General features: G+C 41.2%; 1 protein-coding gene across 5 annotated transcripts in view; it reads left to right on the top strand.

The window, feature by feature from the left end:
- Positions 1–15374, top strand: part of DOCK8 (dedicator of cytokinesis 8) — a 207242-nt gene that overhangs the window by 92967 nt on the left and 98901 nt on the right. For all 5 annotated transcript variants that reach the window (XR_009051221.1, XM_057720569.1, XM_057720571.1 and 2 more), the window contains 6 exons: positions 183–332; positions 3600–3680; positions 4826–4985; positions 6841–6971; positions 8527–8620; positions 9678–9840. Coding sequence is in view for 4 of the 5 variants with exons in the window: in XM_057720569.1 (XP_057576552.1) it covers positions 183–332; positions 3600–3680; positions 4826–4985; positions 6841–6971; positions 8527–8620; positions 9678–9840 (779 nt within the window). In the remaining variant the exon portion in view is untranslated. The remainder of the gene's footprint in view (positions 1–182; positions 333–3599; positions 3681–4825; positions 4986–6840; positions 6972–8526; positions 8621–9677; positions 9841–15374) is intronic.

Below are 15374 nucleotides of genomic sequence, written 5' to 3'. Positions count from 1 at the left end.
CTAAAGATTGTGACAAAATATATATTGGATTTTCCAGTAGCCACTAGTCATAAACCACGTCTACGGTTATACTTATTTCTTTGGTGAAACTTGGTGGGTCTTTTTTTCCACTTCTTTTTAACATGTTTAGACCATGAGAACAACAGGTATAACTCATTTTTCATTTTGCCACTTATTTACAGATTTCAGAAAATTTTCACTGCGACCTGAACTCTGACCAGTTCAAAGGATTTTTGCGTGCTCACACACCCTCGGTTGCCACATCCAGTCAGGCAAGATCTGCCGTATTCTCAGTCAGCTATCCATCCTCGGACATCTACCTGGTAGTCAAGGTAGTTCAATACAATCTGATTTGCATGGTCTGATGTTCTCATTGTTTCATTACCCCCATGCATGTTTAGAGTGAAAGAGATATCAGAAAATATTACATGTCCTCTATGAGATTCCTTTTGTTTCCCTCTCAACTTTACTCCTTTTCCTTTACAAGAAATTGTGTTGGATACTAGAATGACTATGGGTTTTGGAGTCAAACAGTCCTAGGTTTGAGTCCTGGCTTTGCAACTTAGTAACTGTATGACTTCGGGAAATTACCTAAACTTTCTGAGACTTAGTTTCCTCATCTGTGAGTTGGAGATAATGACACCTCCCTCAATGAGTAGCTGTGATTACAGGATAAAGCCTGGCACATACAGGTACCCTTCCTTCTAACAAGGGGAGCACCCTCAGCTATCCATCTCCGGGAGGCTGCTGTGGAGAAAATCTCAGAGTCTCCTAATCATGTTCACATTTTTCTCAAGACCCAGAGTTAAATGTCTGCAAATCCAGGCTCTGACAGTTTGAGGTGTGGGTTATAGTTTCCAAGCTTCACTCTCCCTTTTTATCACCATCTCACAGACTGCATATGTCTAGTGAGAGTCAAAATCTGTGGGCAGTTCTGAGTCGAGGGACCTTTCATTCTAGGCTGTACTCTTTGCTGATGTAAGAAAACCGGAGACTTTTTCTACACACCAAAATGGCTGGTTAGAAGTTAACAGCAAACATTGAGTGTTTTACCTACTTTAAAACAAATCATTAGTCTTGTTGATTCTTTACCCTCAAATTTAAAAAAAAAAAAAAAAAGGCCCGATATTTTGATTTCATGTGCACCCAGCATTCTAGGTTTGGGACATTTTCTAGTTAGCACAGTGTTTTATGTCCATAATCTCATTGATTCTCCCATGATCCCATGTGGGTAGCATACAGGTTGCAAAAACTTCAGGTGATGTGGGGGTTACTTAACCAGTGGCAGATGTCCTTCCACTCTGCCTCCCTTTGCATAATTTTACAAAGATTCTGAAAGTCTTTATAGTTTGAAGGGAACTTATTTAAGTGTTTGGAAAATACAGTTAAAATTCTGTTGGTGAAAAGACTCATCTATTGTCAAACTGAGTGTGTGTGCTTTTCATTGCAATATTACTTAGACATACAGGACAATTAGCTTAAAGTCCACTCTAGCAGCCTGTAGCAGCTTGTAGTTAATTTTTAAATTCTCTCCAGCCTGCGAAATCAAAGAAGCCAACACCAGTTCTATAGATCCAAATTTTACTTCTAGCTCCACTTCTCAGTGGATAACTTTATTTTTGGCTAACCCATGGTAGTCTGCTAAATATCAGTGGTTACCTATAAGTGACTATTACTTACTAAATATATTCCAAAATTTTCAGATGCATAAATGCATTCATTTGGTAGTGCTAAACATTCTCTGAATTGTCTGCATAGAGTTAAGAAATGTAAGTTTACTCAGTAAGACAGTCCCTGATTTGCTTCTGTTTTGTTTTTCTTTACTCTAATACCATAATTGTTGCTTCTTTCCCTCTAAATAAGGCTGAGGGTAGCCTCTTTACCTTAAAGAAATTTCCAGGCAATTCTGATATGCCTGTCTCCCCTACCTGCCATTGTTATGAGGACTCATGCATTTCTTTTACACATAAATCATGAAGGACCATATAGTAGGCTCTCAAAGCAGCCTGCAGCTCCTCTCACAAAGTTCCTGGAGTTAGCCTTGCTAACTCAGTGAAGGGAATGGTATCTGCTGGTCTGGTTGAATCTGGATTCTCCTGCTTCCAAATTCTGGAGATCCCTCCTTGTGGGTTCCATGCTATAGATACAAAGTCATGGCATTCCCATGCCTTGCTTCAGGATTCTAATGAAAAGATTCTTTATCTCTGTTCAAAGTTCATTTTAAAGACCACAGTTTTATCCATTGACCTCATGGAGAAATCAGCTTCTTTCCAATTTCTGTATAAATTCCTGACCATAAATTTCAGGAGCATAGGGACCAGGTTTATCATGTTCACCACCTTGTCTCCCCAACAGCTACCCTATAGAGGGGACTCAACAAATGTGTTTTGAATGAAAGAATAGGTGAATGATGGCTGACTAACAGGAAAATGGGCTAGTCTCTACCTCAAGTGTCGTGTGGCCATGGTCTCAACCTGGTTCGTCTCTCAAGAGCATCAGCCTTGTCTTCAGGCTGTGGCAGTGGGGAGGGGTTTTTAAGTTCTTCTGTGAGACGAGAAGAACTTCCTGCTTGTACTCTCCCTGAGACAGATGTTCATTGAGCAGCCCCAGGCCACTTCCTTTGAAACTCCATGGAACACCCTCCATCACTAGGGTATTTCTGGTTTAAATACTTTGTGCCTAACTGATAGTGCATGTGAAGAATTTATACCTTTTAGGGTATGTTGACCCAGATTTCTTTTTCAAGGATTGTTTCAACTTATGACACAGGTGAATGGGACTAAATCCACTTGTTTGTCTCTTCCACATCTAAGTTAAATTAATTTTTTTTTTTTTTTTTGAGCAGAGGGTTAGGCAATTTTAAATGTCTGCTTTTCTTGCTCTTAAACGTGGTGCCCATATTTATGGCCGGCCAGATCCTTCACCTGAAGCAAGATGGAAGAAGATGCTTGACAGTAGTAGCATTCATTCAAGTTACCAGCCAGTTAGCAGAGTGAAAAGCTGCTCCATCCTACTGCTTTCGAGTCCCTTTCCAAGTCTGTTAAATCCAGAGAAACAGCCCTAATAGGAAATACAAGGGAGACAATTACAGATAATTTATTCTGTTCATGTATTCATTTTGTGGAAGGTTTTAGCCCCCAACTTGACTTTTACAGAGGTCGTATCTCTTTTTTACATTGTAAGCAATAATAAAGAAAATCAGCTATTCACATCCTACATATGTCTCGTGGGTTTTGTATTATAAAATAACTTTTATTGCATTTTTATTGTAGGCATAATACATGTTTATTGTTTAAAACCAGAAAATACACATAAGCAATAGGAAGAAAATAAAGGTAGTACATAATCCCACCCTACAAAGATAACTACTGTTAACATTCGCTGTGTATCTACTATCATCCTTTTAATATGCCTTTGTGATTTTTTTTTTCCAAAACAGTGTAATACTCTTCGTACTAATTTTTTAAATCAAAAAAACATATATTATGGACATCTGATGTCATCAGATATTATCACAAAACACTATTTTGATGGTTGCCTAGATTCTATTATGCAGATATAATTCACATGCTTTGTTTTAATCTTATTTTTGTTGGTAGATTGAAAAAGTCCTTCAGCAGGGAGAGATTGGAGACTGTGCAGAACCCTACATGGTTATCAAAGAAAGTGATGGTGGAAAGGTATGCTCTCTTGAGTATTGCTAAATGGTAACATCTTAGAATGAGCAGATATTTTTCAGGAGTTTCCCACAAAATAGTTAATGGAGTTTAGTCCATAATGTGTCCCTAGATGAAGCACCAATAAATTATATTCAAACAGAATGAGGAAGGGAAACTGGTCATTGATGATAACTTTTTAAAGAAATAAACTCAAACTCAACAAACTCAGCACTTGATGATGTACACACAAATACCTAATTACAAAACTTGTCTAGGGCAAAAACGTCCTGTTTTCTTGGTTTTTAGGCTCCAACTCAGTTGGTTGGGAGGGCCAGAGACACCCCGCGAAACTGAACAGTGCCAGAGCTCTCCTAGCTTCCTCCACAGCATGGGCCACTGCCCTTTCTGGTTTGGATATTTGGAAATTAGCTGAGACTGCTGTACCTCATGAATTTATTAGTACAACATGGGTACTAAGCCTATGAAAAGGACATCTCTTCTCAGCACCCATTTGCAAAAGTTTCCAATATAATTTTTAAAAACATGGCCTTTTTGGAATAAGATGCCTCACAGCATCCTACTGCAGGCTCATAAATTTCAAGTAAGATTTATTGAACTCAAGATACTTGTTTTTTTTTAACCTACCGTTTATCCTGAACTTAGAATGAATACCTAGGAAGTGTTGTCAACCTAATAAAGAAGTTGTTAGGAACCCTTATAGATCTTTCTGAAATTTTCCAAGGCAACTTTGGAAAAAAAGGCTCTCTTTAGAGCTTAATACATGATGTACAAAACTTTTTATCCCAAGATTCTCTCATGCGAATCCAATGTATCTAGCTCCTAAAAGAGGTACTTGTTGATTAGCTGGTATAACAAGCCCCAATACTTTTGGGTTTTTTGTTTGCTTGTTTGTTTGTTTAGCTGACGATATATTTAATGGTTGAATGTAGGCTTTCTTTAATTCTTTAAATTCCTCCTTTTATATTTTGTATTTCCTTAACCGTTGGACTTCTGGCCTGAGCTGTGTTATTTTTCTGCCTATTCACTCTTTTTAATCAGTAGGGTAGGGATTTTTTAGGTGGCCGTCGTATCCATGGCAGAGGCAGCTGTGACTTGTTGCTGGTGTCATACTGTTGTTTCTGCTGTCTCTTTCCGTTTTCCTCTAGAGTAAAGAAAAGATTGAGAAACTAAAACTTCAAGCTGAATCCTTCTGCCAACGTTTGGGGAAATACCGGATGCCCTTTGCCTGGGCTCCCATAAGCTTAGCGAGTTTCTTCAATGTCTCTACCCTGGACAGGGAGGTAACCGATGTGGAGTCCACGGTTGGTAAGCTTTTCAACACTGCGGTGTGAAAGGACCCACTCTGAGGTCAGGGGCTGACCGGTGGGGGGTTGAGGGCGCCGGAAGGTGGGGGAGTGGGGAGGGAGAAGGAGGTGACCAGGATGAAACACGATTAGGACTGGAATGCAAATGGGTGGTTGGACAGTGATCCCCAGGACAGTTTTCATGAACTTTGCGGAGTTCAAATATAAGAAGGTTTTTGGTTGGACTGTTCTGTACAGTTCGACGCTTAAAAAAGTTAATTTTCAGTGGCCATTTCTTCTTAAAATTCTTCAAAACAAGAAAATATAATAATATAATAATATAGTCTATAGTGTGTTAAACCAAGGCACCACAGTTGACTCCTAAAGGTAAGAAAAGGGCTTCGAAAAAGTAAAACTCTGGTTTCTCTGCAAAATTTCCATTTCCTTAAAGTTTATTTTGCCAAGGGCCATGGAAAAAGTGGATGCCGAAAGAATATTTAGTTACTGTTCTGATTTACTTAGCATATTTCTTTTTCATTCCCTAACCCTTGATCTGAATTATTAATTCCCTCACCAGTTTGGGTATGGAACTATTCAAGAGGGTTACAGAGTTTTTAAGTACATCTCCCCTCACCTGTGGCAGAATTTCTGTTTTTTGAAATGTCTTTGTATCCAGCAAAGATTTGTCTCCAGTCACATTTCTTGGGACGTTTCTCATGCATTCCTTAGCTCTGCCACTTCTGAAATGTTGCCTTTAGCACAGGAGTGGAGGAAGAAATATTTAGTTATTGCTGCTGCTCTCCTGGAGTTATTGATGCATAATTACCCGTCAGGAACTCCTGGGTTATTTCTGATTTAAAAAACAAACCTCATTTTAGTGCATCCCGACCTTCACACCACAATATGTGTGTGGAGTTTTTTTTAAATGCCAATTTCTGTGTAGACCCAGCTAGCCTTATTTGAAAGAGTTCTGCATAGAGCATAGCTTAACTAGGTGGTTAAGGCATAGAGCTTGCTGGGTCCTCAGTCATCTCTGGGTCAAGGAGAAATTAACCTGACTACAGAGGCTGATTCTTAAGAAGCAGCCAAAAGATGCAGTGTATTATTCTGAGGCAGCATGGCAAGTTTAGGTGGCTCAGTGGTAGCAAGAATCTCCAATTCAGCATTATGACAAGAATTAAGGGTAAGAGAATGTTCACAGACAGGGTTGGAATATTAGAGTTCTAAGCACTTTGACCATTCACAACAGAAACCCTGACTTTTGCAGTATAAAAGCAACAAGATCCTCACCTAAATCTCAAAAGGGGGTAAGAAATAACTAAGCAGACTATCAGGGTTCAGGTTTGGGTGTGACTCAGTTCTAATTACCGTTAGGCAGGTCAGCCAAGGCAGAAACTCAGTTCTGCTGCCTGGTCTACCTGGTAAGAGCAGAAGAAAGCTCAGATCCAGAATATACTCAGGCTGACCCGTTTGGGTCACAATCCCAAATGCCTTCAGGGGCATTTGAGTACATGCCTCTCCCAATGGAATGTCAGTATAAAAATAAAACGAAACTGAACACTGTTGCCTAAATAAAGCTTATTACTTATCCAGACCCTGTTCTGGCTGTATCCTGGACTCCTGCTACCTTGATCTCCATGTGGGAGGGCACTGCTGTTGCTCATGGCGTCCCCATGATGGTCAGAGGAGGATTAGGGGCTCCAACCGGGGGGGTCTAAGAACAGGGGCCAGGGGAGGGAGAATGTCATTCAAAGCAAGAATGGCCATGTGCAGTGTTCTCAGTGAGTTTCAACATATCTTACATATGGCAAAGTTAATAACTGTTACATAGTCAAACAGAAAGGCAAACTTTAGAATGACAGTTGTTTTCCTTAAAGGGAAAGGCTCTGTGGGTGAGCGGAGAACTTTGTCCCAATCTCGAAGACTTTCTGAAAGAGCTTTCTCCTTGGAGGAAAATGGGGTTGGATCCAACTTCAAGACCTTGACCATTAACAGCTTTTTCAAGCAGGTATCTCTTCATGTTACAGTGTGTCTGGATTTGTCCCCCACACAATGCATGAGTGCTGGAGCCCCAGAGGGGAGTATGTATAGGGACTACGAGAACAAGTTAGTCAACCTCACCAAGCCTGGGTTTCACTGTCTGCGAAACAGGGAATGATGACATTTGCTTGCTGTGGCTTTTGGGAGGGTTAGATGACATGAGATGTGTAAAGCTCTTCTCAGAGTGCCTGGGATATAGCAAGTGCTGAATGAATATTAGCTCTTTTAATCGGGAAAAGGATTCATTCCTATTAATACAAACTATCCTATTTGAACTTATCATGGTCAATTCATTTATGAAGCTACAAAAGCAGTCTGGCTAAAATATCCATTTCCCCTTTGGCTCGGGGTTTTCTGGCCTGGGTGTTGTCCATCTCACCCCTTTTCCACGTGCAGGCTTTCTAAGGCTGCCTACTTCCTCACAGAGTGTGATCAATTACAGATGGTGCTCTTTATTCGCTCAGAAATCATTGAGACTACTTAAAGAATGAAGAATTTCCTAGCATAATCAAATTCATAGAGGCAGAAGGTGGAATGAAAGTAGAATGATGGTGGCTAGGGGCTGCAGGAAGAGGGGAATGGGGAGTTGTTTAATGCGTATAGAGTTTCAGTTTTGCAAACCGAAAGCATTCTGGAGATTGTTTGCACAACAAAGTGAGTGTACTTAACACTACTGAACTGTAAACTCAGAAATGGTTAAGATGGTAAATTTTACGTAACATGTATTTTACTACCAAAAAAAACCCCAACCTGACTTATACTTGGTTTGACTCTGTTTTGGAAAATTTTCCACAGCTCAAGCAGTTCTCATGGGGCATGTCAAAGGGTTATGTTAACAAACTGAAATGCAGAAGAGATGCTAAGGGTCCTGTGTGCCATGCCTCGTGATAGAGATCACAGGGGACAGAAAGCGTTTCTATTTGGGAAACACTCCTTCCAGTTGTATTGCCTTGGGGGGCACATCTTCTCTGTGCGTAGGAATAGGACACACCTACCTACCTGCCCTCTTTGCCGGGCTGCCGCAAGCATCAGAGCTTGTGCACGTGTATCCCTTGGCACGCGCCTGCCCCACGTAGGCGCGTGGAGTGTAGTAGGTGTGCTTAGCATGTCTTAGTCAAGACAAATGTGACGAACATGAGGCCAGGAAAAAGACGGAAAGATGCTTTCTCCATCTTCAGATCTTTGAAGAATGAAGTAAACTTATTCTGTTTTGTTCCAGGAAGTAAACAAGTATCAGTGGGTTTAACTTTTAAGGGGAGGAGCTTTTGGCCTAGATTTCTAAAGGTCTAACAGCCTTCCTTAGACATGCAGTAAAAGCCCTGTCCCCAGGAAGATTGAAGAGGCTGAGTGAGTTGGGAGTGACAAGAGGTTGACTAAGTGACTTCAGAGTTGCCTATAATCCTCATATCTATGAAAGGCATGTTACAGGAAAACTTAAAGATCAAAGTCTTCTGAGAAATCCTTGGTCCCAACCCCAGGAGCCTGTGGTGCATCTGCACTAACTCTGGCTTCTCTCTTGGCAGGAAGGAGATCGCCTTAGTGATGAAGACTTATTCAAGTTTTTAGCAGACTACAAGAGATCTTCATCCCTACAGAGAAGAGTCAAGTCGATTCCAGGTGTGATGGCTTGTCTTTATCCTCTGTGTTGTGCCAAAGCCATTTATGATTAGACACACTGTTCGTGGAATGCTGCAGTTTATAAAATCATACTTTGTCAAAGTGAAATACAGGATTTTGCGTTAGGAGTTAAGGTCTACTTTTTTTTTGGTAAATCTATTCATGTTTTCTGTTTTTATTAAAGGATTGATTCTGTAAATATCATGCTTTATATTTGATTGTGCACTCAGAAAATCAGATAATTATTTGAACAGAGGAGCCTCTGTTATCAAAGAAAATATCGACTAGAACTTTCAGTGTAAGAAAAAGTGAAAGTGAAATGCTTTGGTAGAAGGTGAAGGTGCACCCTCCTTATCCGCAGCTTAACAGCCCCTGAGGCACCTCTGCGGCCCCCTGGGGTACCAGGGAACCTAGTTTGAAAACCACCAATTTTTAGTGCTTATAATGAAGAGAAATTACTGAACTGTGTACTTATGGTATGGTACTTCTGGAAGGGACTTTAAAGATCCTCTAATGTGTTCTTACTCATTTTACAATTTCTTGCTTTTTAAGTTCCAGAAACTAAAGCTCAAAAGTTGTCATGACATGCTTTTCCTCAAATTATAGGGAATTAGCTGGGCATTCCAAAATTCTTATACTCCCACAACTTACCATCTTTTTCATAAAAGAAATATAGTACAGCAGTCTTTTTATTTATGTATGTGTGTGTGTATGTATGTATTGGCTGCTTTGGGTCTTCATTGCTGCACACGGGCTTTCTCTAGTTGTGGTGAGTGGGGGCTACTCTTCATTGCGGTGCACGGGCTCCTCGTTGTGGTGGCTTCTCTTGTTGCAGAGCACAGGCTGTAGGTGCGCAGGCTCTATTAGTTGCAGCACACGGGCTCAATAGTGTGGCTCACGGGCTCAGGCACTCCACGGCATGTGGTATCTTCCTGGGGCAGGGATCGAACCGGTGTCCCCTGCATTGGCAGGCGGATTCTTAACCACTGTGCCACCTAGGAAGTCCAGCAGTCTTTTTTGACGTCTTTACTAAGACACTCCTATTTTCTCTCTCTAGGCTTGCTCAGACTGGAGATTTCTCTGGCTCCAGAGACAATCAATTGTTGTCTGACTCCTGAAATGCTGCCAGTGAGACCGTTTCCTGAAAACCGGGGACGTCCACACAAAGAGATTTTGGAATTTCCAATCCGAGAAGTGTATGTCCCTCATACTGTGTACAGGTGAGAAACAAAGGCTCTTGGAAAACCACTGAACCAAAATTTTGAGTTTTGTTTGGGTAATGCTTTCATCATCCTTCAACATATTTTTCTACTTCCTAAGTTTTGGGGAAAATGAAATAGGATGTTTACAAAACTATAGATAGTTGCTAGACCACTTTCTAGAGGCGATTTATCTCTCTCTTTTTTTTTTTTTTTCACAAGGAAGTGTTACTTCAGTCATAATTGGAATTATAGTGGACATATTCCTTCTAGAAACAAAAAATCTTCCTAGTCATTACTTTGATTTTCCTATGGGCAGAAGGACATATTAGGGAAAGAACAATGACTAAAAGTGTTCTGATTGTCTAAAAGACAGGTTTTTAGCTCAAGACCAGCTCTGTCAATAGAATTTAGGGGAATGATAGAAATGTTCTGTATGTGTGCTGCCCAATAAAATAGCCACTAGCCACACATGGCCCTTCAGCATTTGAAATGTGGCTAGTGCACTGTAGGGACTGAAAGTTTCATTTTACTTAACTTTAATTAATTTGAATTCAAATTCAAGTAGCTGCATGTGACTGGTGGCTACCATATTGCATAGCATGGAGCTAGACAGTAAAGACCTAAAAGATTAAGTTGCCTCAGTTTCTTGGAGGCCCTTCACATGGGGGCTCAGAGGGAGCTTGTCAACATCCATCTGCCGAAAGCTTTGCTGCTCATATACTTTTATTTTTTATTTTGAGATTTTTTTTTAATGCAGAGAAGAATGTTATAATACACACCTTTTCTCCACCATCTAGAAATGACATTTTGTTGTTTTGTGTATCTGTGTGTGCGTATACACAGACAATCATACTGGCTAAGTTGAAGTCTCCTTTATCTTCAGTCTCCAATTATAAACTCCTACCCTGCCTCTCAAATCACATTGTTATGAGCTTACATGGGTCCTTTCTATCGTCCCTGGTTTTACACACACACACACACACACACACACAGAGTCATGTATCATGAATCTGTGAACACTGAATGGTATTACCTTTATATTCATTTAAAATGTACATAAATGGCTTCATACTCTATGTGTTGTACTGTTCTACTGTACTTTTTGTCCAACAGTATGTTTTTTCTTTTTGAGTGTTATTGTGGACTCATGAATTTTATTGGTTGGTGTGTTACACTCAGTAGCAGTCATTATTCTTTCTTGGTTACTCAGATTTTCACAAATGTAACCAATGGGAATTCCTAATAGCTTGTATTTTAGAAACATTGATTTATATAGAGCTTTGCCATTCTTTTAAACTGCTGTATAGTGTTCCTTTCTATGAAGAGGCCATATTTTGTTTATTTCCCTATTTTTCTATTGATAGATATTTATATATTTTTTTAACGTTGGGCTCTTATAAACACTGTGCAGTGAGAATTTTTGTCTTTGTCACTGTATGCACATATGTGAAAGTTTCCCCAAGCAATATGCCTAGAAGTGAAATTATTGGGTCACAGTGATATATATTTTCGGTTTTATTTGTACTACCACTTGTTTCCGAAATTGTGTCAGTTTGCAGTCCTTCCAGCAGTGTGAGAGGATTCTGATTCCCTCAGATCTTCGCTCATACTTTCCAGTGGATGTTTGTGTATGTGGGACTGAAATGCAAAGAATTTCAGAACTCACCTAACCTAAGTACCTCCACGCCTCACATTTTCAGATGTATAAAATTGAGACCCAGACAGGATAAGTGAGTGGTTTGTTGATGTCAAAAAACGGCAGTGAGTAAAACAACAAGGTTTTACTGTATAGCACAGGGAACTCAATATCTTATGATAAACTATAATGGAAAAGAATAAAAAAATAGATATATACATATATATGTATAACCGAATCACTTTGCTATATACCTGAAACTAACACAATATTATAAATCAACTCTACTTGAATTTTTTTTAAATGGCAGTGAAAAGTACAACCAACCATTCATACAGTTAGAAGTGGACCTCTTCCTTTCAAAATTGAGATACACATGCATTTCCCCCATTTAATCCTTGCTGAAGCAGCTCTTGGTTTTCTCTTCTCATTCCTAAATACAAACTCAGCCAAGTCTCCTTCCTGGATAAGTAAGCACTCCTAGGGTGCAGTAGTTTCCATTCCCCCTTCCCTGGAGGGAGATGAAGACATGAAAATGTTTGCTTGTGGATGCTGTGTGTATCTTTTTAGAAACTCTATCCTCTAATTGGAAAATAGAACGCTCGTGGCATTGGAATAAACTTGCACCAAATGAATTCTATAGTTATTCAACTTCCCTTCCCCTCAGCATTTAATGCTCATGGGAGGCATTTACAGCTCTCTCTACTCCTTGCTGCAAACATTATCCCTTAATTACATCACAGTGGGACTCAGAATGCATTAGTGCACCTACTGATTCAGAAATGTAGGCGTGCTGAGGAGGACAAGTCTGAACAGATTACCATGGACCCAACTTGGCATCATGAGAAACAGACCCACAAGTGAATATTTGCCCACAAGGTGAATATTCTTTAGCTGTTCTGTACACTGTGGAAATGCTGAGGCCACCCTGTTGAAAACCAGGTCTCTGCTCAGGAATGATAGAAAACAGTACTTCTCTTCAGCTTTGGTCTTCTCTTGGCTCCCAGACCACCATATTTTATAGCTTGTTTAAGGGAGGAGAGTTATGGTGAACTTGGTTCAGAATCTTACTATGAGAAAATGTAAAGGAATTGAGAGAGCATCTTGTCTAAATTTCTCATGCTGTTGTTAAATTTTTAGTGTTTCTTCCCCAGGCCTCATACGTTTTTCAGTGGTTTTGATTAGGTTTGTCTTGACAGTAACCCAGGCCTTCTCCCCTTGTCTCTACCACCACTCCCATTTCATGAAACAGAAATGGAAGAGTGAACTCAGATCTGAACCCCAGATCAAATTGGGAAATTGACTCGGTTTACTCTTAGTGACCTCATCTTCTCATTTTTGTCAGCTTGTAACCTTATGACTTTTCTGTTCCCTCCTCTCCATATCAAAGTCTCCTTTCAAGCAAAGGTCTCTAAATCTCTTTACATTATGACAACAGGTGTGGTCTAAAGTATTCTCTCTCCCAAGAGTATTATTTCAGTAGGGACAGCAGTTCCTGTTTCTTTTAGAAAAGTTTTCCTTTGACTGAGTTGAATTATGGACGTCATTCTAAGGATTTGGCATGTAAGGTAACTTTTCCTGTTGACCTTGCTATTTCCATGTCTCTAATTCTGGTCACAGCTGTATCCCTTTAAGGAAATCAAATAAATGAATATTAAGCCTTACAGAGCAGATAAATTTGGGGATAATTCTAGGTTTGATAGTGGATTCACCTCATACATTTGAAATATGGCTTGACAGAAAAAAATTGATCTACCTGGAACTTGTGTAGAACGTATCTATTGGGCCAAGCAAGGACTGCCTACAGCGACAAAGCCAGGATTCAGATGCCCAGTTTGCGTACCTTTCACGTAAACTTCAGAGCGCCCTTGAGTGGAGGGAACTATTACATGGACGAATGGCAGGTGTTGTCCGGCCTTGAGTGTGAGTTGTGGCCAGAGTCACACTTTACAGGATTCTCATGTGGGCAGGGTTTCAATTTAATACCATATGAATAGAACTCAGGTTCTTTACCTTCCTTAAAGGAGCAGCTGCCAAGGAGGCTCAAATAAAATTGGCCTTGGATAGGTTGAGCTGCCTTCCTGCCCTCAGTCTCCCCATCCTCCGACCTCTTCAGGTGCCTCTTTTGACGTCCCTGCCCCTTCAGGTGCCCTCCATTGGGGTTACCACGTTGACCACAGGGGCACCATTCACGCCGTATTCTCTGTGGGTGCTGCCTGGTGCTTCTACCTTAGCTCACTTTGAGGAGTAATCTAGACCCGTGGTAAAAGGACTGGGCCCGGCTGTGGAAGTATCTCCATGAACCAACGAGAGGGTTGGTCACTCATAAAACAAACACTTGCTCTGAGGGAAGAGATGAACTGCTAGAGCCAGACGTACTCGTTCCAGGGACATCCAGCAGGTCCCCAGCCAGGGGCCTGGGCCTCCGCAGTGCCGTGGCAGCCTCTGTGGGTGAGGGGCACGGGGTCAGACAGCGTGCCCCAAAGCAGACCCGGGCAAGAGCTGTTTCAATATCACAAGCAGAAGGACAGTCACTCTGAAAGCAGAGCAGGACAGCTGGAAAAATTAGGTTGATAAACAGGATTATCGGACTCTGAGTATACGGTGTTCTTTTCTCCATGCCCAGATTAAGAAAATACTGGTTGTTAGCCCAAGAACACGTTTGAACCAACTCCTGGCTTATTTTCCATGTGGCCCAGCAGCTGGTGATGGAGACGCCAGCTGCCTTCTGGTGGGGGCAGGATGAAAACAACACGGCCTGGGGCCAAGGCCCAGGGAGACCTTTAAGGGCATTTTATCCTCTGGCTGTTACGGGGGGTTGTGTGGAGATCACAGGCGCTGAGGTTGTAATGAGCTTGTTAAGCTCCTTGCTGTCCCTGTAACTGGTGATTACATTAGAGAAATGCACATACAGTGCGTCTTCATCTCTTATTCCAGCCCCCAAGAGCCTCCAAGGTCTTTTTATCCAATTATCAGACGCGCTGTGGAGGACTGTGCTTGCTGTGAACAAGCATATCAATTAGAACATGATTTCTTTGATGGATAATTAGCTGTTTTCAGGCCACCTCCTATTTAGCTGAATGTTCTCAGACCAGAAGTCTGCATTCTCAAAGCTCGCCAGCTATCTGGCCTAACAGAGAGGTGCCTCTCGTATCACAGTGGCGTTTTGAGGAATCCTGCCAGGCTTGCATCCTACAGGGGGGCAAAAACATGGCAATAGGATAAATGTACAAGCTGGTCTTGAATGACTGTCTAGAAGTTATAATTTAGTGAAGAGCATTTCTAAGGAAAGGAATAAACCAGAAATAATTCTGGGTGAGTTGTTTAGGAAGGAGTCAGGGTATTGAGAATGGAAGGTATCCTTGAGAGGAACTACCTTTTGTTCAGTCTGAGCCCAGTTGTCTCCATGTCCAGAGTGGATCTTTTCAGTGTTGGGGTGGGGGTGGGAGAGGAGGAGGGTAGTGTGCCTCAGAGTTCATTGTAGAGCTTTGTAAAAATGCAAGCGTCCTGCCCTACCTAGAGTCTCCCATTCAGGAGGCCAGGAGTGGCGCCTTAAGGGTACAACACCCTTCTTTGAGAATCAAAGCTTCTCTCCCCCTTTCATGGTCCCTCTTAATGAGTTCCTCTACTCACTGAAGTCATCCAAGTCCACAGTGACGCAAGCCACTGGAAACTCAGGGGAAAGAGCCCTGCAACTTAATCCCTCTGACCTGAGAAGCAATCCTAGCGTATGCCGGGATGCCAGGTGAGAGGGATGTGGCAAAGAGCAAGTAGTTGTCTATCAGGAATCTACACCACCAAGAAAACCTCTCCGTGTGAGCACAGTGCTTTTTATGATATAGTGCTCTGCAGATGCTGTAAGTACTCCAGGGCTATTGCTAATTAATGATTAGTAGTTTATGATGTTATTGACCCT

Source organism: Hippopotamus amphibius, chromosome 2 (genome assembly GCF_030028045.1).
Source record: "Hippopotamus amphibius kiboko isolate mHipAmp2 chromosome 2, mHipAmp2.hap2, whole genome shotgun sequence".
Classification (NCBI taxonomy): Eukaryota; Metazoa; Chordata; class Mammalia; order Artiodactyla; family Hippopotamidae; genus Hippopotamus; species Hippopotamus amphibius.
The sequence above is the reverse complement of the archived record's forward strand: the minus strand, read 5'-3'. Positions and strand labels throughout refer to the sequence as shown.